Below are 21,106 nucleotides of genomic sequence, written 5' to 3'. Positions count from 1 at the left end.
TCAGGGACCAAGCAGTAAAGCATAAAGGACACAGGTGTTTAATTCAAAAAAGGGGGTTTTATTGACCCAAAAAATATGAAAATATATTTAACAAAGCCAAAACTTAAATAGGCAGACCAATAAAAGAGGTCAACTCAATAGACTAAACTGAAGATAATAATTAACAAAACCTCAAACAAACATAAGATAAACTGACCTGCTGAAATGACACACGGGGGAACTTAAATACCGGTTTAGCTAAACCAAATGACACACACGGGGGAAAACAAAATGGCTGCCATATAAGCAACTAATACAAAACAATTAAACAAACATGAAACACCCCCCAGACAATGAAGCATGTGGTGCAATCCAATTAGGCCGTCATTAGTACTTCAGGTCTACCAGCCCTTTGCCACACCTTTTGCCAGACGGAGAAGCCAACTCCCAGGTAACTCAAACAAAGAAAGATGTATTAATATAACATAAAACAGAACTTTGACCTTGCAAGGTTAATATGTGTGCACCCATATAAACATTGGAAGGTGTGATAGAAAAATAAATACATTTAATAAAGAAACAATATTGAACAATAGATTAGACTATTTTAAAGTAGTGACTGTAAATTAAACTAAAGTGAATCAACGGGTGGTGAGGTGTGGAGCTTACCATGTGTGGCATGCCATCACACACCTCCCCTCTTCAGAGCTCTCGCTGGAACAGCGAGAGAGATAGTCAGCAGTAAGGTTCTCCTTGCCTGGTACATGGTGGACAGTGAATCGGAATGGCTGTAAGGCCAGGTACCAGCGGGTAATTCGCCCATTTGTGTCCTTCATCTGCTCAAGCCACTGGAGTGCTTTGTGATCAGTTTCCAAGGTGAAGTCTCTTCCCAGTAGATAGTAGCGGAAGGAGTCCAGGGCCCACTTGATCGCTAAGGTCTCTTTCTCTACTGTGGAATACCGAACTTCACGTGGAAACAGTTTCCGGCTGATGTAAGCCACTGGATGGCGGCCTTCCCTGGTTTCCTGAAGGAGGACAGCTCCCAGGCCCCGATCTGAAGCATCAGTCTGTAATATGAACGGTTCATCAAAGTTGGGACTGTACAAAACCGGTTGCTTACTTAGTGACTGTTGGATGTCATGAAACGCTGCCACTGCCTCCTCTGTCCACTGGATGTGATTGGGAGAACGTGATCCCGTCAGGTCTGTGAGCAGAGCTGCCCTGTTGGAGAACTGAGGGATGAAACGACGGTAGAAACCTGCCATGCCCAAAAAGGATCTCAGCTGCTTCCTTGTTTGGGGCAGGGGGGATGATTCCATGGCCTCGATTTTGCTGACCTGTGGCCTGATAACCCCCTTGCCGATGACATGGCCCAGGTATTCTGTCTCAGCAGCGGCGAAAACACACTTTGACGTATTCACCGTCAACCCAGCTGAGTGCAAGTGGTCCAGAACAGTTCGCAGGTGTTCCACATGCTCCTCCCAGGTGTTGCTGTGGATAACAATATCATCCAAGTAAGCAGCAGCAAAGTCAGAGCAGTCATGTAATACCTGATCCATTAGCCGTTGGAAAGTTGCTGGAGCTCCATGTAATCCAAATGGCAAGACTGTAAATTGGAAAAGCCCCCATGGTGTTCTAAATGCTGTGAACTCTCTGGACCGTTGAGTGAGTGGGACCTGCCAGTAACCCTTACACAAATCTATTGTGGTCAGGTACCTTGCTTTTCCCAGACGTTCAAGTAGATCATCAATTCTTGGTGTTGGGTAGGAGTCAAACATGGATACGGAGTTCAGGTACCTGAAATCAATGCAGAACCTCATACTCTCATCCCTTTTGGGTACCAAGACCACAGGGTTGCACCATTCGCTTTTAGATCTTTCAATGATCCCTAGGGATAGCATCAAGTCAATTTCCTTCTTCAATGAAGGCAGAAGACGTTCTGGGATCCTGTAACTCAATCGTCTCACAGAGGCACCTTCTCGTACCACAATATCATGTTCGACAATGTCAGTTCTCCCTGGATTCTCTTGAAAGACTGCTGATTTACACATTTCTCTCACCTGCTGCTGCTTGTCCTCTGGGAGATGGCTGAGATCATAATCCAGAGAGCCAGCAGGTGGTAGATATTGCTCATCTGCTTCATCTTCTTCAGGCACTCGCCGTATGAGCATTGCATCCGCCTTGTGTTCAATACGCACCACCCACTCCTTCAGAAGGTTTATATGCAAGACCTTGCTGGGGCGCAACTGCCCTGGGGTGGACACCTCATATGTGGTGGGTCCCAGCTTCCTCATAACTTCAAATGGCCCCTGCCACTTTGCCAGCAATTTGTTGTTGTCACTGGGGAGGAGCACGAGCACCTTTTGTCCTGGTTCAAACGAACGCTGACGAGCAGATTTATCATACCAAGACTTCTGCTGCTGCTGGGCCTCCACCATATGTGATTGAGCAAGTTCACTCATTTTCTCTAACCGTTCTCTCATCTGAATGACATAAGACAAAATGTTATTGGGTCCCTCCTCCGCCTTGTCTCCCTCCCAGATCTCCTTTAACAGAGTTAGAGGGCCACGAACCTCATAACCATACAACAGCTCAAAAGGGGAAAAACCTGTGGAGGCTTGGGGGACTTCTCTATAAGCAAAGAGTAGATATGGCAGCCATTGATCCCAATCATTACCACTGTTGTTGACAAACTTTCTGAGCATCTGTTTCAATGTCTGGTTAAAGCGTTCTGTCAGCCCATCAGTTTGAGGGTGGTATGGTGAAGTTCTCAGACTCCGGATACCCAACAACTGATAAACTTGCTTTAACAAAGTAGACATGAAGTTAGTGCCTTGATCAGTTAGTATTTCTCGTGGAAACCCAACTCTTGCAAAGAACTGCACTAAACAAAATGCAATGGGCTTGGCCTTTATAGATTTTAAAGGGAACACCTCAGGATATTTTGTGGCATAATCTGTTACAACAAGCATGTAACGATTTCCTGCTTTGCTCCTCTCAACAGGCCCTACAATATCCATTCCAAGACGCTCAAAAGGAGTGCCGATGACAGGGAGAGGTTGGAGTGGAGCTCTATGGGGGATTTTGGTAGATGTTATCTGACACTGTGGGCAACTTTTACAAAACTGAGCCACATCTTTGCTAAGACCGGGCCAGTAGAAATGATGTTTGATGCGAGCTGTGGTCTTGTGTTTACCAAGATGGCCAGCCCACGGAATAGAATGCCCCAAGGTGAGAATGGCGTTTCTCACCTTCTGGGGAACCACCAGCTGCAGCACCGACCCCTGCTGACGATAGAGAATGTCATTTTGCAAGATGTACTCGATGTACTCACTGTTGAGAACCTGTTCCACTCCAGGTTCCTTTTCTTTGGCCTTCTGGAAAAGAGATATTAAAGATTGATCAGATTTTTGGAGTTCAGCAATTTCAGTTGGAATAGTAAACCCTAGGGGTGACGATGTTGGCTCAGCGTCTGTTAGTGTCTGCACAGGTGAAAATTGGAATTTCTCCTGCCTTCTTTGTCTGCGGGTCTTCCGTGGCTTCACCACAGTTGGTTCAAACTCCTCATCAAAGAAAGGCAGGGCACTCAGGGTCTCAGAGTAGGTACTGACTTGCTTAGCCTGAGCTCTGGTAACGGCTACATTGCACTCCTCAGTCTGCTCAGACTCCAACAAATCAAAAAGCACAGGAAGGTCACGCCCTAACACGGCAGAGTAAGGCAAACTGCTCACAACACCCACATTCAGCAGATACATCTGGTCCTGAACTTTAATGTAGATGTCAGCTGTCGGATATCTTTTCTCATCTCCATGGACACAACAGATTGAAATTGTATCACTGGTGCGAACAATATTAGGTGGAGCAAAATCTGAGTGAATAAGGGACCGAGAACTGCCAGAGTCAAGAAGGGCATTGAGTAGAACCCCATTCACTTCAATCAGACTCATTTTGATGGATTTGTCACTCTCCTGCTCAGGATCAACATTAGAACGGGGGGCAAAGCACATTTGTACCATTTTAGCAGAATTTCTTGGGCACATAGGTTTTGTATGGCCCTCTACTCCACAAAGATAACAAATGAGCTTCTTACCGGAGGCCTTCGGTGGTCTAGTGGTAGACTGAGGGGTCTTACTGGTGCTTGTATTTGCTGAATCCAGATGGTTTTGCTGAGGTATCTTCCGAGTGTCCCTCGATGCCTTCCATGCATTATGGCTCCATGCTTGCCCCTTCTTTCTGGCAGCAACAAAAACATCAGCTAACCGAGCCGCTTCCATTGCTGAGCCAGGGTTATGTTCTCTGATCCAAACCTGAAGCTCAGGAGATAGCATTCTGAGAAACTGCTCCAAGATTATAGTTTCACCAATGTCATGAATAGTTTTACGCTTTGGCTGGATCCATTTCCCATAAAGCTCCTTCAGTCTCGCATATAGCTCACGAGGGCTTTCATCTGGTTGAACGTCCAGGGATCTGAATCTTTGCCTATATGTTTCAGGGTTAATGTCATATTTTGACAGAATAGCTGATTTCACTTTATCATAGTCTAATGAATCATCAATGTCCATGTGAACATAGGCACCTCTAGCTTTGCCAGTGAGCAAGGGTATCAAACGAAAAACCCAATCTGATTTCTGCCATCGATAAGCTGTAGCCATACGTTCAAATGTGATCAGGAAATGTTCTATATCATCAGCTTCAGTTAATCTTTCCAATCTGCCCTCTATTTGTAGGGGAAACTGAAATGCTGGTGAAATGGCTGGATTGGAATTAGTCATAACTGGTTCAGCCTGGGCCTGCTGAGCAGAGGAAGAAGGATGAATATCAGACTCTAATGGTTCAGAGCGAGCCTCTGCAGAATCTGATGGTGATGTTCTGACTTGGATTTCTGACTGCAGAAGTCTAAACTGATGTTGAAGGGCTTTAAATCGCTGTTCTTGTCGTGCATTTAACTCACTCTGTTTTGCATCCCGGACGTCCTGTTGTCCCATGTGAGCATGTAGCATATTGACTAGATCAGACAAAGTAGGCTCCTTTTCCACTCTCTCCACAACTTCAGTGACTTCTGAGGCTCCATTTTCCTCCTCTTCGCAGGTTTGCTGAGCAGATCCCTTTTTCTTTTCATTCTTGCCACCACGATGCATTTTTCTTCCTCATGGGGAAAAACAGAAGAAAGGGGAAAAAAAAAGAAAAAGGACCTGTGTCCAATACTGGATGATCCCACTGCTGCCACCAATTGTCAGGGACCAAGCAGTAAAGCATAAAGGACACAGGTGTTTAATTCAAAAAAGGGGGTTTTATTGACCCAAAAAATATGAAAATATATTTAACAAAGCCAAAACTTAAATAGGCAGACCAATAAAAGAGGTCAACTCAATAGACTAAACTGAAGATAATAATTAACAAAACCTCAAACAAACATAAGATAAACTGACCTGCTGAAATGACACACGGGGGAACTTAAATACCGGTTTAGCTAAACCAAATGACACACACGGGGGAAAACAAAATGGCTGCCATATAAGCAACTAATACAAAACAATTAAACAAACATGAAACACCCCCCAGACAATGAAGCATGTGGTGCAATCCAATTAGGCCGTCATTAGTACTTCAGGTCTACCAGCCCTTTGCCACACCTTTTGCCAGACGGAGAAGCCAACTCCCAGGTAACTCAAACAAAGAAAGATGTATTAATATAACATAAAACAGAACTTTGACCTTGCAAGGTTAATATGTGTGCACCCATATAAACATTGGAAGGTGTGATAGAAAAATAAATACATTTAATAAAGAAACAATATTGAACAATAGATTAGACTATTTTAAAGTAGTGACTGTAAATTAAACTAAAGTGAATCAACGGGTGGTGAGGTGTGGAGCTTACCATGTGTGGCATGCCATCACAGAGCCCAAACAGTGCCAATAAAAATGTCATTATACCACCAGCAGCAGCCTGAAGCTTTAGCACAAGATATAATGGATCCATCCTTTAATGTTTTTACAGTAAATTCTGACCCTATCATTTAAATATTACAGACTTATCAGATCAGGCAATGTTCATCCAGTCTTCTGTTGTCCAGGATTGGTTATTTCATCTCATAACAGTTTTAATATTTGTTACAGTTCTGATTATAGACTTGAGTCTAATGCAGTCACATGCACTGCTATTTTCAGGAATTGCAACCAGTTGTTATCAAGTCCTTATATGCATATCTATCCTAGCTGTTCAGTGATCATTAAAATTGCTTGGAAGTGTGGCACAGTCTTCATTGCCACGCAATAAATCAACAAATCAGCTTTCTATCAGTTCAGATAATGTTGCATGTAAACATATTATTCTCAGTCAATTTACAGCCTTCATGAATTGATATGCTGTTGTTCAGTTGTATAAATATTGAAACCAACCTGACACCAAACTAACACCCATTTTTTCTACTACATTCCCTGACAGTTTTGTTGGTATTGATGTGATGAACATATATAACATTGCCTTTTCCTGGCAGAGACAGAAGATGGGGCTGGTGTTCTATATAAAATCTCAGGTTTGTCAGGCATGATTCTATTAGCCTGCGAATACACCGCAAAAACTTTTGCAAAGTTTCTGGTAACTGCCAATAACATCCAGTCAAAGTCAGATCCTGACAGCCAATAACTGTCTACATCCTGCAACTAGTGGTAAAATTCAGGTTTGATTTTTATGTTTTTTTTTTTATTAATGAAGTTCAGCTCTCCCTGCTGTATGTTAAGTAGCCTAAGAAAAACAACATTTATTCAGTATTGTCAAAAAGCTGCAGGGGACTGAAGAGTGCTGTCTAATAAACAGCAAGCATTCCTTCTGTATGTAGACTGTATGAATAAAAGAACAGGTTTGTGCACTCTTGTTCTCACTCTCAGCTTCTTCTTGCCAGAGGTGGCAAGACGAACAGTATGTATTAACATAAAATCCAACTTACAAAATGTTCTAAGTATAATACAATTTTCATTGTCCCCAGAATGATTACACAAATCATTCATTATTCAACATTCAGGACTATTTCTTGCTTTACCTTTGTTCCAAAGGAACGATGGTAAAGCAATGCCTTTACATTTACATGAAATTTAAATGCACTGCTTTGCCCCCTCTAAGATCAAGCCTTCTTGCCTGTATCATTGATGCAGAAAAATATTATGTTTGGTATTGTATGAGATGTTTTAGCTGTTGTAGTTCAAACTACCTGGATGAAAATACAGTATCTTATGGTATAAGCAAGTAAGCAATTTAGTGATAAACAATAGATAAAGTTTTTTGTTTGGGTGAGTTTTCATATCCTACCTACAAATCTTTCAAACACGATTAGCATCAACATTCTATTTGATTGATAAACATAGTTTCAAATGTTGAATATTTAAATAATTTACAGGCTTCCAAAATGAACTCATGCCATACACAGGATGCAAAGACAACTGTTGTGTAATTTTGAAACTGAAAGCGAATTATCTCATTCAAAGCCACAGCAAATAGTGGCATTTTACAGTGGGGCAAAAAAGTATTTAGTCAGCCACCGATTGTGCAAGTTCCCCCACTTAAAATGATGACAGAGGTCAGTAATTTGCACCAGAGGTACACTTCAACTGTGAGAGACAGAATGTAAAAAAAAAATCCATGAATTCACATGGTAGGATTTGTAAAGAATTTATTTGTAAATCAGGGTGGAAAATAAGTATTTGGTCACCTCAAACAAGGAAAATCCCTGGCTCTCACAGACCAGTAATGTCTTCTGTAAGAAGCTTTTCTGTCCCCCACTCGTTACCTGTATGAATGGCACCTGTTTGACCTCATCATCTGTATAAAAGACACCTGTCCACAGCCTCAACCAATCAGACTCCAAACTCCGCCATGGCCAAGACCAAAGAGCTTTCGAAGGACACCAGGAAAAGAATTGTAGACCTGCACCAGACTGGGAAGAGTGAATCTACAATAGGCAAGCAGCTTGGTGTGAAAAAATCAACTGTGGGAGCAATCATCTGAAAATGGAAGACATACAAGACCACTGATAATCTCCCTCGATCTGGGGCTCCACGCAAGATCTCATCCCGTGGGGTCAAAATGATCATGAGAACGGTGAGCAAAGATCCCAGAACCACACGGGGGGACCTGGTGAATGACCTGCAGAGAGCTGGGACCAAAGTAACAAAGGTCACCATCAGTAACACACTACAACGGCAGGGAATCAAATCCCGCAGTGCCAGACGTGTTCCGCTGCTGAAGCCAGTGCATGTCCAGGCCCGTCTGAAGTTTGCCAGAGAGCACATGGATGATACAGCAGAGGATTGGGAGAATGTCATGTGGTCAGATGAAACCAAAGTAGAACTTTTTGGTATAAACTCAACTCGTCGTGTTTGGAGGAAGAAGAATACTGAGTTGCATCCCAAGAACACCATACCTACTGTGAAGCATGGGGGTGGAAACATCATGCTATGGGGCTGTTTTTCTGCCAAGGGGACAGGACGACTGATCCTCGTTAAGGACAGAATGAATGGGGCCAAGTATCGTGAGATTTTGAGCCAAAACCTCCTTCCATCAGTGAGAACTTTGAAGATGAAACGAGGCTGGGTCTTCCAACATGACAATGATCCAAAACACACCGCCCGGGCAACAAAGGAGTGGCTCCGTAAGAAGCATTTGAAAGTCCTGGAGTGGCCTAGCCAGTCTCCAGACCTCAACCCCATAGAAAATCTGTGGCGGGAGTTGAAAGTCCGTGTTGCTCGGCGACAGCCCCAAAACATCACTGCTCTTGAGAAGATCTGCATGGAGGAATGGGCCAAAATACCAGCTACTGTGTGTGCAAACCTGGTAAAGACCTATAGTAAACGTTTGACCTCTGTTATTGCCAACAAAGGTTATGTTACAAAGTATTGAGTTGTATTTTTGTTATTGACCAAATACTTATTTTCCACCCTGATTTACGAATAAATTCTTTACAAATCCTACCATGTGAATTCATGGATTTTTTTTTCACATTCTGTCTCTCACAGTTGAAGTGTACCTCTGGTGCAAATTACTGACCTCTGTCATCATTTTAAGTGGGGGAACTTGCACAATCGGTGGCTGACTAAATACTTTTTTGCCCCACTGTATCTGGTACCAACTTGCATAAGTTGCAAAAGATGGGGTTGCCTAGAAGTGAAATGTCATCAGTGGTGAAATATTGTAATTAGTACATTTGAAGAGAATGCCAATAAATGTTAAATATTTATCACATTCCAGTGTCAATGAAGCTCACAGCTTTAACAGTGTATATGTGTCTATTAAACAAACCTCCAACTTGACTTTGAATCTGGAAAAAGTAATTCAAGGAGCCACTGCATAACCAACTTTAGTTTCTTTATTTTAGCCACAAGGCTGTATCCCAGCCTTCTTCCTTTTTAATAGTTCAGATTCATTTGAATGGATATAAATACTTTTGCTGCACCATTGACCTTAGTGAAAACCAGTGATGGAAAAGGCTTTTAAAAGAAAAAAGTGTTTCCATTGATGCCCCTGGCATGTTATTCCCTGCATGCCAACTAGCCAAACCTGTCTTTCAGCCATCAATCTTTATGCATCACACTGTAACATCGTGACTGAAAGAGCACTCTGACCACAATGCCATTTCTACTAATGTAGTCTGTGCTAGTTCTGACAATTGTAAATATCTGCAGCAGAAACTGTCTTTCCTCTGTTGAATTTGTGCAGAAAACTTGCAAATCTCCCTTGTTTCACCATCACTTAACACGTGAAGAAGGAGAATGTTTCATTGTGGGTATAAAGATGTTGTAGATTGCAACTTCTTACTGTCATCACCATGCACTGCTTTGGAAAAGTGTGAAGGGATGTAAACCTTTTCTGAAGAAGTAACGCAGGGTTGCCAATACTAATTCCTCTTGATTTTCATGCTTTTAGCCTTTGCCTGAGGTCTCCAAAGTGCTTTTGTTTGTTTAAAACAATGCAGTGTAAAAATGGAAAAGGTGTAAGTGAGGATGTCATTTACTCATGCTAAGGAATGTTTAGACAATCTTCAGAACCCGAGACATGGTTAACAAACTGGTAGTTACCAGTGTTGGGCAAGTTACTTTGAAAAAGTAATTAATTATAGTTACTAGTTACTTCTTCAAAAAAGTAACTGAGTTACAATATTATAAAAGTAATTAATTACTTGAAAAGTAACTATTGCGTTACTTTAACAAAAATGTTTAACCGTCTGGGGTCCAGGTTATAATTGGCCATTTTTTGACTACTTTTGATTTTACCTCTACATTTTACTTTTAAAAACTATGTAATTTGCCTTGTTTGGTATCTATTCAGCACAACCTCAAATGTCTGAATTTACAGTTATGTTTTCATTTTGACATACTGTATTAACACAACTGATCTAAAATCAGACAAAAAACATAAAATCCGAGTGGAAAAAGTTATATTTTTAACTGTAACAACCACAAACATTTTTCAATTTTCTTTCTCTCTCTCTCTCTTTCTCTCTCTCTCACCATCACTCCTAAAACTTCTTCCTAAACAACCAAATTTCATGTTGCCATATCATTTTTTGATTGGTCGACATGGTACAGTTTTCCACCAACACAAACGGGCTGTTTGTTGTTTTATTTTTTTACATTTTTTGGTCATAAGCAGAGAATGCTTCCTAGCGCTGTCCTTAGACGTTAAACGTGACGAAACTATTGAGGAAAAAACACACGTATATATTGCTTATCATGACTGGTTTTACGTGGCCTATCAACACAATTTAAAAACTGGTATATATCACCTTGTTGCTTTGTCTTTAAGGGCTCATGTGATTGGCTTACCACGACTACTTTATTCTTCCTCAGTCAAACAGCAGCACTCATGCGATTGTTTTGCCCCATTAGCTCCAGGTGTTGTGCCAAAAAGTGATCGTGATTGCCGTCTGCGGGAGCATGCGCAGCTGCTTAAAGCTGTTGCGCCCAGATTACATACACCTACTTCCGTGCAATTGATATAAGATGCGGTAAGCTTCAACCGTCTGTTTGTTGAAAAATAGTAACGCGACCGCACCGCATTTTCTTGTTAGTAACGGTAACGGCGTTGTAACGATAGGAATAGTGATTAGTTAGATTTCTCGTTACTGAAAAAAGTAACACCGTTAGTAACGCCGTTACTTGTAACGCCGTTATTCCCAATACTGGTAGTTACACTACCAGTCAAAAGTTTGGACACACCTTCTCATTTAATGTTTTTTCCTTATTTTACTACTTTCTACTTTGTAGATACATACTGAAGACAAAAAATGTATGAAATAAGATTAATGAAATTATGTAGCAAAGAAAAAAAGTTAAATAATTCAATAACTAAATATGTCTTTTATTTTAGATTTATGAAAGTAGACACCCATTGCTTTGTTGACAGCGCTGTAAACCCTTGGCCTTCTCTCAATGAGCTTCATGATGTAGTCACTTGAAATGCTTTCACTTCTCAGGTGTGCCTTGTCAGGGGGGGTTTGTGGAATTTTTTGCCTTCTTATTGGGGTTTGGGCCTTCATGGTTAAATAGCTGCTGAGAAACCACTACTAATGGAAAGGAACAAGTAGAGTTTGGGCCAAGGAATACAAGGAATGGACATTAGACCAGTGGAAATCTGTTTTTTGGTCTGATGAGTCGAAATTTCAGATCTTTGGTTCCTCCCGCTTTGTCTTTGTGTGACGCACAATAGGTGAACTGATGGTCTCTACATGCATGCTTCCCACCGTGAAGCATGGAGGAGAAGGTGTGATAGTATAGATAGATAGATAGATAGATAGATAGATAGATAGATAGATAGATAGATAAAACTTTATTAATCCCTCGGGTGGGTTCCTCTGGGAAATTTGGTTTCCAAAAAGCACAGCACCGACAGAAGTTACAGAGTTAAGAATATTATACATACATATATATATATATATATATATATATATATATATATATATATATATATATATATATATATACACATATATAAATACAAAGACATATATAGATAAAATATACAAAGGGGATAAATAGAATAAATAGGAATAAAAATAAAAATAAAAATACAAGTGAATTGCACATTTCAAGTATGGAGTCTATTGCACCACTGATTATTAACAAAAAGTATTGCACAAAAGGTAATTGCACAGTGAAGTGGAGCGGCACTACAGCTTAGTTGTTCCCCCCTCCTTTGTCCTCCTGTTTCCCCTCCCTCTCCCCTCCAAAGAGGAGTTAAACAGTTTGATGGCGTGTGGGACAAAAGAGTTTTTAAGTCTGTTGGTTCTTGTCTTTGGGAGAAGCAACCTGTCACTGAACAGACTCTTCTGGTTGTTTATGGCCGTGTGCAGAGGATGCCCAGCATCGTCCATAATGTCCAGCAGTTTCTTTAGTGTTCTTTTCTCTGCCACTGACACCAGAGTGTCCAGCTTCATGCCGACCACAGAGCCAGCCTTCCTGATCAGTTTTTCCAGCCTGGATGAGTCCTTTTTTGCTGTGCTGCTCCTCCAGCACACCACAGCATAGAACCCCCAAAGCACCCCCATACTATGGGGGTGCTTTGGGGGTTTAAGAGTTTAAGGCTAGTTCTGAGTCCACTGCATTGTTGTCCCATCAATCTGTTGTACAGTATTACATAGCTTTTATGGTTAAAAAAATTATCATAACAATGAGCATGTATTGTTCCTAAGAAAAAATAAAAGTAGTTTCACAGTCAGTTTAGTAAGCTTAATTTTCCAAAATATGACCAACTATAAAACATCCTTATGTTGCTGCCAGATGGCCACTCAGTGAAACACAACCATGCACATCTGGTTGCAGACCTCAGGCTCCACTGTAAATGTAATAGTTCGACCAGATAATATTACAAATTCTCTGAACAGGCAGTCTGTTGATTGGACAGAAGATGAGGATGTGACAAGCTGTCTTTGGTAAGGCGCTCACTTGTCTGATCTGAACTACTGCTTGATAAAATTATTGAAAATTGATAAAAATTGAAATCTTGAATCTTGAAAATGGTTTGGCTTGTTGCTATTATTTTGTGTAAATATAAAGGGTCTTGTAACTATATCACACACACCATTGTTGTAGCAGCTGCATGCTAGGGGTAAAAAGTTTTTTTCTGCTTTTTGGTTATCTCTGTACAGCTAACCACCAGATTAACTTTAGTTATGTCTGTTGTAGGTCCATCCCTCCAGTCTACTACCCTGGACCTAGACAACACCACACATCTATCTGTTGTCTGATGTCACTGCTCAAATATTTTTTGCACAGTTTTCTTTATAAAAAATTAGATTTTTGTTTTATAAGTTTATAAATTCAGGGTTTGTTTTTTTTTCAAATGTCTGCTGTCTGCAGTCAGTTACTTACTAAGGCAGCAGTAGCTGCTTTAAACTGCAGCAATAAATGCTCCTTAACATAGAATAAAAAAGTATGTTAAAATATAGCTGAATAAAAAGGCTTCAACAGCTGTGGCATGGTCAATATCGGCAGTGGAAATATATGTATTCAACATGAGCTTTAAGCCAGGAGCCGTACCCTGACTCAGCATCCTATGAAGGACACTAAGATCACAAAGGCCAGAACTGGCTGCCAAATAGGACAGTCTAAACTATGAAGCAAAGCTCCTGTTGCCTAACAGTTGAGACAGTACAAGAGAGAGATTTTGGATTGCATTGTTTGACAGAGATGGAGGCAAAAATCTTTATATAATTTGTCTTACTGGAGAAAGTTCAGATTTTTCATTGTCTGTGTTGAATCTAGCTTTTGAGATTAGTTTCATTTCATTAACAATAATATAAATATACTAGGGCCTAAAATATATCATATTTATATCCTAAACATTTTTCATATGTAATTCATTAAATATGTCTAATGGTCGAATTGGAGCCTGAGCTGGTACATGAGGCTGGCACTTGGCTAAAAAATGTATCTTGGGCTCTGGAACTCTGGAGAGGGGCTAGACTCTACACAACTCTGTCATGGATAAGAGGCAGCGAGCATGGGTGGGTATACTTGTATATCCCCAGCTTGGTGTTGGTATTTTGGATTTATCTCTAACAGACATCTGGGTTCATTCCCTGCTCCTCTGCATCTTGGATCCTGTGGGGGTGCTTTAGAAGTATCGGATAAACGGTCCACTGTGATAAGTCATTCAGCCCCTGTACAGCACAAATTACAACTTAAATGGTAAATGGCCTGTATTTGTATAGCGCTTTTACTAGTCCCGCCTAGGGACCCCAAAGCGCTTTACACGTCCAGTCATCCACCCATTCACTCTCACATTCACACACTGGTGGAGGCAGCTACAGTTGTAGCCACAGCTGCCCTGGGGCAGACTGACAGAAGCGAGGCTGCCATATCGCGCCATCGGCCCTTCTGGCCAACACCAGTAGGCGGTAGGTGAAGTGTCTTGCCCAAGGACACAACGACCGAGACTGTCCGAGCCGGGGCTCGAACCGGCAACCTTCCGATTACAAGGCGAACTCCCAACTCTTGAGCCACGATCGCCCCAACTTGATGTGTATTGCCAGCTACAGCCAGCTACTGCAAGCTACTGTCAGACTGGTTCCTGGTGGCAGCTAGACTCCACCAAGGCTGCCCTTTTGTCATTGATTCAGTTCATAACTTTTGTGGACAGAGTTTCTAGCCACACCCAGAGGTGGACTGTTTCTGCTTTGGATTGTGTCTCTGCTCTTCAAAGATCATGTAGAGCTATGGCTGCATTAATGTAGACCGATCTGTTGGGATGAAGAGAGAGCTGAGTCTGAAAGTAAAACTATTGATTTACCAGTTGATCTATATTCCTACCCTTACCTATGGCTATGAGCACTGAGTTGCGAAAGAATGAGATCATGGATACAAGTGGGGTATCCTTTAAATAGTGACACGGCCCTCCCTTTGAGAAAGGGTAAGGAGCTCAGGTATTTGGGAGCAGTTCAGATGAGGTGGCTTGGGCATCTGACTAGGAGATTAATATGCCTTGGATGTTTCGAGAATACCACTGGAGCTCCTGAGTGGCAATGATTAATGATCATCTCTACCATTTCTGAATAATCTTGCCAAAAGTTTCTCACCAAGTTTCTTGCTGATGATCTTACAAACCATTCCAGCATTGTACAGGTCTATAGTCTTATCCCCAGTCTCCTTTGACAGCTCTTTAGTGTAAGTATAAGAAATTGATTCTGTGGAGAGATGTGCTTATACACATAACAAGATGAGATCAGGAGTATCCATGATTGCCTGACTGGCTCAAACTGTGAGTAATGCTAGTATGCTTAAACATCAAAACAAGCAAAGAAGAAGACGGAGAATGACCAGTTTTCACAACAGCCTTTGAGAGTGTTTCTATTGTTGGTTTCTATTCATTACTGCTTCTTCACTCTACAATCTGAGAGGATTAATGCAAAGGTTGCAGTGGGCTCAGCATAGATTCAGCAAATAGCAAGCCACTGAAAGGGAACAACATAGAAGGTCATATGGGGAAAAAAGGCATTTTGACAGTCAGTTTTGTACAAGAAAATGAGCAAGCTCAAAGGGTACATTTGTTCTGTGACAGTAGAGAAAGACAAGAAGGCACTGCCAAGCAAGAGGAATTTACAATTTTCAATGTTCTTCCCTAAAGGATACATCTAGTGTACCCTGAGAAGTCCAGGAAGATTATTAGAGTGTAAAGGGGGAATAGCCACATTTCATTATTGGAAACAGGTCTAGATGTAAGGACTGCCGTAGCTTAAGCGCAGATATTATTGTTATGTCCACTCTTCCGCCTTAAAAGCAGAAGAGTATAGACATAAGGGCTTAATTTGTGCTGGATCCAACGAGAAGAGAATCAAAGGATCTTGCATCAGGGTCCTTTATTTCTAATGATCATATTCATTAAAATCCTCTGCTTGTAAAAATGAGGCCTGGTTGCTCTCTGTGTTATTGTCATCAAAATCTGCTTATTTAAACAGACAGCCCCTTGTCTCTTACACAGCCAACCCAAGTGCATTTAGCATTGTCCTCCATATAGATTTTATGTTTATGTTTTATGTCTCCATATAGAGATTATGTTTGTCTGATTTCTTTATGTTAAAGTGATCTCACTTTAACATGAAGTGTTTTGCTGTTTTGCTGTTCGCACTCTGGTGTCTGTCCCAAGAGAATATTTTACTACAGTTTCCTTTAATTTAAAAGTAGATTTTGCACACAAATTATGTATGTTTAACAGTAAGAACCTAAAAGGTAAGTAAGAATACTTACTGGAAGTTAAAGTAATGCTTGTGTTACTGTGTTTACATAGATATATATGTATATGGTAGGTCAAACATAGTGAACATAATTCAACTCTATTTTATTCATATAGCACCAAATCACAACACCAGTCATCTGAAGGCGCTTAATATTGTAATGTAAAAACTACAATAAAACCCCAACAATTATATCACCCTGTTTGAACAAGCACTTTGGCCAGGCTCTGGGAGGGGCGGCCATCTGCTGCTGCATTTGGGGGTGAGAGGAGCAAGGGAGGAGGAAGACATGCTGTGGAAGAGGGCCTGGCGTTATTAATCCCTAACTATATGAGTTATCAAAAACTCCCCAATCCAAACTGGGAGCTAGTTCCACAGAGAAGGGGCCTGAAAACTGAAGGCTCTTTCTCCCATTCTACTTTTAAATAGACTAGGAATCTAAAATGAGCTTTCAGTTTAACAGCAAAATCCACTATTAGGGCCATATGGTACTATGAGGTCTGAGCCTGATTATTCATGATGGTGAAAGGGATAAGAAAGATTTGGTTGTGCATTTGACAGGGAGCAAATAAAGAATAGCCAATAAAAGACAAATATGCTCTCTCTTTCTAGTCCCTGTCAGTACTCTTGCTGCAGCATTTTGGATCATCTAAAAGCTTTTCGGGGATTTTTAGGGCATCCTGATATTAATGAATTGCAGTAGTATAGCATAGAAGTATTAAATACATGAACTAGTTTTCCAGTGTCACTCTGAGACAGGATGTGTCTAATTTTAGAGATTCTGTGCAAATGGAAGAAAGCAGTTCTACATGTTTGTTTAATATGTGCATTGATTGACATATCCTGGTCAGAAATTACTCCAAAATTCCTCACAAAATTCCTTACTGGAGGCCAAGTAATGTCATCCAGAGTAAGCATCTGATTTGGTACCATATTTCTAAGATTTTTTAGGGTGATAAGCACCAGGTTCATAGAGCTTCAAGCCAAATACAGTTGATAGAACCCAAGTTGCAGGCTGTGCAAAGGTGCCCTAGAGACTGTCCAGTAGATGTTTGAATTTGAATGTGTTTATTGTCATTTGCGTGAAACTGAATTACAGTGTCGCTCCTTTAAGAAATGCAAAAAGAAATCAAAATTTTAAGACCACTTAACCTTGTTAAAATCCAACCATGTAAAATATGATTTTTTGCCAATTTTCAAGTGGTCTTAAACTTTCGATCGGGACTACACCAAATTGGCAGTGGGGAGACAGAGTTCAGTTCAGTGATAGCAGGTATTGAAATACATAAATACATTCCTCCACAGATGCTAATGACTTCTACAAAAAGAAGAAACAGTTTGTTAAAAACAATTGCAATGAAATCCATCACTCTTTTATCAGCGACACATTCATTTAGTGACAAACTACAGGTAAGTAAAAATAACTGGGTTATATGGCTTATGATTTCAACCCTCAAACCCAGCCCATATAAAATGTGGCTATATATGCTAGACCCTACAAAACTATACAATACTCATGTTATTTTACCACACTTCTGATGACTGGTGTGCAGTTTCTGCTTTAAATTGATTCATTGTTTATATTTAATTCTTAATTTAATTCTTAGCTCAGATTTTGAAGGGACTGGAAATGTCTGTGCTTGTGCCATTTAAACAAATTAACTTAAATCAATAGTGTCATCTCTATTCTTTGTCTTGGCAGAGGGCAGTAAAATAAGGAATGACTGAAGTGACAGCTACCATTGCAATAACTCTGTTTCAGTTCTTTTAGCTCAACCTTAAATGGTAATATCTGTACTGATGTATTTACAGACAGCATTTTATTAATTACCTTTAAATTTATTAATTTAAAGGCTGTAGGTTGGAGTCATTGCTATAACATGGTGTCCAAATATAACAGGGCTCAGTGGTGGTTCTTAAATTTGGAGCTGCTTTGAACTTTATTTGTGAAGCTCATAATAGCATACTAAAAATGGTAACTATCTAGTACTGCTGGGACATAATATTTTCATAGATGATCATGAAAGAGTGGGGATCTACATGCAGTGATGCTAGCATTAGCCAAGTAACACATTACCTTCAACAGGTGGTCAGGCTGTCCACAGGCACACACACTTAGATTTCACTGCAGCATCCCTTCATATTCTTAATATAGCCATGTGGGGGAGAGTCTAAATGCCAAGGTTGAATGTGTACAACACACATACTTCTTAGTATTGCAAAGCTATTGCCACAGCAGTGTAGAAAATCCAGGCAGACAGCCTGTGTCTCTCTAACCAATCAGAGAATTTGTTACATTCAACACTATGCCTATATTGGGCAAATCTGGCCCGGCTACTCCAGTACTGCAACGTATAAAGTGACTGTCAAGGAGGGAGAGAAGCATACTTTTTGGATAAAATGAGAGCACAATTTTCTAAACACTTTATCACTACACTTGAAGGCGACTGACAAGTGAGCTTGTAGAGTGAGTGAGAATAAAAGTAGACAAGATGGCTCTGTGACAAAGATCTGATAGGAAATTAGATGTAAGCAAATGTGAGCAATTGGTAAAGAAACTGACAATAAATAGGATTTAAAAAAAAAAAACAGTCACAAAAAGAAGATATATCTGAGAAGAAGCGCTAGCATACTTGAGTGACACTCAAGAAGCAGGCAAGAAAAAAGGACAAGGAAGGTTCTCTCTGAATTCCACTCTCTAAGAGTAGACCAGGACATTGGGTCGGAAACTGTAGATTAAAACCAAGGCAGGATAGAGAGGACAGGGAAAGAGAGTGAGGTAGAGATTGACTAGGCAGGCAAACTGTAGGGATGGAAGGGCCCCAGGATCAAGTACAGAATCAAATTGGGGAAAAACTTAATATTAATTCAGCTGTTTTCAAGTTAAGTCACAATGAAAAATCAGAGCTCACTTGAAGTTCTGCTATATTAAAACAATTTTAAAAAATAATATTAGTACATGAAATATTAGATTCGAATCTACGCTTCACCAAGTTGGTGAAAGGGAACTCAAGGTGTGCTTTATTGGAAATGCAGAGGGAATACAGCAATAACATTTGATAGTAGACTGTTGATGTGATCGGAGTCCCCATTGAGTCCCTGATGAATTTAAAGCCAGAAATCAGACTGCCGCAGGCTTTGAGGCCATCTTGTTTTGATGGGTAACAATAAACAAATCTAGATTGGATTAACTATCTTTATTACAATCAATAGAGATTTGTGAATTATCCAAGGGATGCAATTAAAGCATTGCTAATCAACTGGGGCCAAATGTGCATTTAGCAGTAAGGAGCGTGCAAGATGTTCACTGCATTCATTCCAAATAATAAAGCCCTATTGAGAGCGTTACGAGGGCATTAGAATGTATAACTTTGCTCCCTGAAGAATAAGCTGAAAATTCTGGAATTGAAGATCCATTCGGAGATTGGATGCAGAAATGGCTTGGGAAATTGGATGCACTGATCTCTCCTAGCAACCATAGGTGTTACAATAGCAATCCTCGCCTTGTGTGGATGCTGCTGTATTGCTTGCATGAAAGGACTGCTGCAATGCTGGATTGACTCTTCCACTACAAATATAAAGTACTAATTGGTAATAGACGACGAAGGCGGTGACAACATCAAAGTCATACCCTGCAGAAGCTGGAGTGGATTGTTAATGATGTGTATTATTAAAATCTGACTGAAGAGTAATGAACTGAAGCCGTACACAGCTGAAATGCAGAGAAACCTTCTTTTGGCAAAAAGTGTTCTTAATTTACTTTATCAACAATGTATTGCTAAGGAGTTTTTCTTTGGATTGAGCAACATTTAAACAGAAGGAAAATTGGAATGGAATATTTTGGTAAACCATTGCTCAAATTATGTCTGCATGAGAGCAGTTAATTATTGATGTAGTTGCAAGGCGACTTGTGAAAAAGGAAAAAGGCTGTTGAAAAGGAAACAAATTGAAGTGACAGCTGGGCTCGATGGTTCTGCAGCAGGACGATGATTCTAAAGACACCAGCAAGTCCACCTCTGAATGGCTTTAGAAAAACAAAATGAAGACTTTGGAGTGGACTACATAAAGTTTTGAACTGAATCTGATTGCAAACACTTGATGGCAGTTGTACCCCTACATTTAGATTTTATGTTTACTTGTGTTATCTTTGTCAAATATTTAAATCTGTTTGATGATCTGAAACATTTGAGTGTGAAAAATACAAAAAATAAGAAATCAGGAAGGGGGCAAATGCTTTTTCACACCACTGTAGTTTGGTATCATCCATGTAGAGAGATGGCTAATGATAGCTTCATTCTATAGTCAGTATCTGTAGCCAGTCTTGCAGAACAGCAGTGGGGGCAAGGAAATATTACACTTGATGGTGACTTGTGCAGCTGACTTGAAGTTGACCCCTAGTGACATTCCAGGATTCATGTGTGAGACATTAAGTCACAGCCTGTCTTGTAGTCAATCCAGGCAGTGCACAGGTTGTTCAGTCTGGTCTCGCAGTGTCAAGGAACTGCCTACCGGGAGCTGGTGTTTTGCCCCTGTCGTGTTTCTGCCAGCTTATTTCTGGGCCCCGCATGTGTACCAAGCCACGTGCCTGTTCATCTTAAACCACTGTGATGCCTGAGAGGAGCTTCCATGCGGTACTGAACCAGAATATTAGCCATTAGTTGGATGAGACCAGTTCCTTCTGGGGATCCTATGGGATCAGCACTGTCAAGCCTTTATTTAGCTATTCCAGGTGTATCTCATCCACTAGCAGCTTGTTCATTTGTGCTGCCAGATGCTCATAGATTGCAATTAGCTTCTTTAACCAGAAAGTGTGAATCATGTCTGGGCCTGGTGCTGTCCAACTCTTCATGCTTGAGACTGATGTTTACTGGAGCTTGTTCAAGAAAGCTTGCTGTGGACTGTAC

General features: G+C 40.6%; 2 protein-coding genes and 1 long non-coding RNA gene across 5 annotated transcripts in view; all 3 read right to left on the bottom strand.

Annotated features, from left to right (window-relative positions):
• The window catches only part of LOC146509301 (uncharacterized), a 30,820-nt gene extending 23,505 nt beyond the window's left edge, over positions 1-7,315 (bottom strand). The window contains exon 1 of the long non-coding RNA XR_014876333.1: positions 5,886-7,315. This is a non-coding gene — a long non-coding RNA (uncharacterized LOC146509301). The remainder of the gene's footprint in view (positions 1-5,885) is intronic.
• The window catches only part of ntm (neurotrimin), a 384,314-nt gene that overhangs the window by 185,294 nt on the left and 177,914 nt on the right, over positions 1-21,106 (bottom strand). The window lies entirely within an intron of this gene.
• On the bottom strand, positions 5-5,877 carry LOC146509302 (uncharacterized). The gene is made up of 2 exons (XM_085173826.1): positions 4,931-5,877; positions 5-4,286 (listed from the first exon to the last, which is right to left on the bottom strand). The coding sequence occupies exons 1-2, from the start codon at positions 4,970-4,972 to the stop codon at positions 645-647; spliced, it is 3,684 nt and encodes a 1,227-aa protein (XP_085029952.1). The 5' UTR covers positions 4,973-5,877; the 3' UTR covers positions 5-644.

This window comes from Neolamprologus multifasciatus, chromosome 10 (assembly GCF_963576455.1).
Source record: "Neolamprologus multifasciatus chromosome 10, fNeoMul1.2, whole genome shotgun sequence".
Lineage (NCBI taxonomy): Eukaryota > Metazoa > Chordata > Actinopteri > Cichliformes > Cichlidae > Neolamprologus > Neolamprologus multifasciatus.
This window is presented reverse-complemented; position numbering and strand designations above follow the sequence as displayed.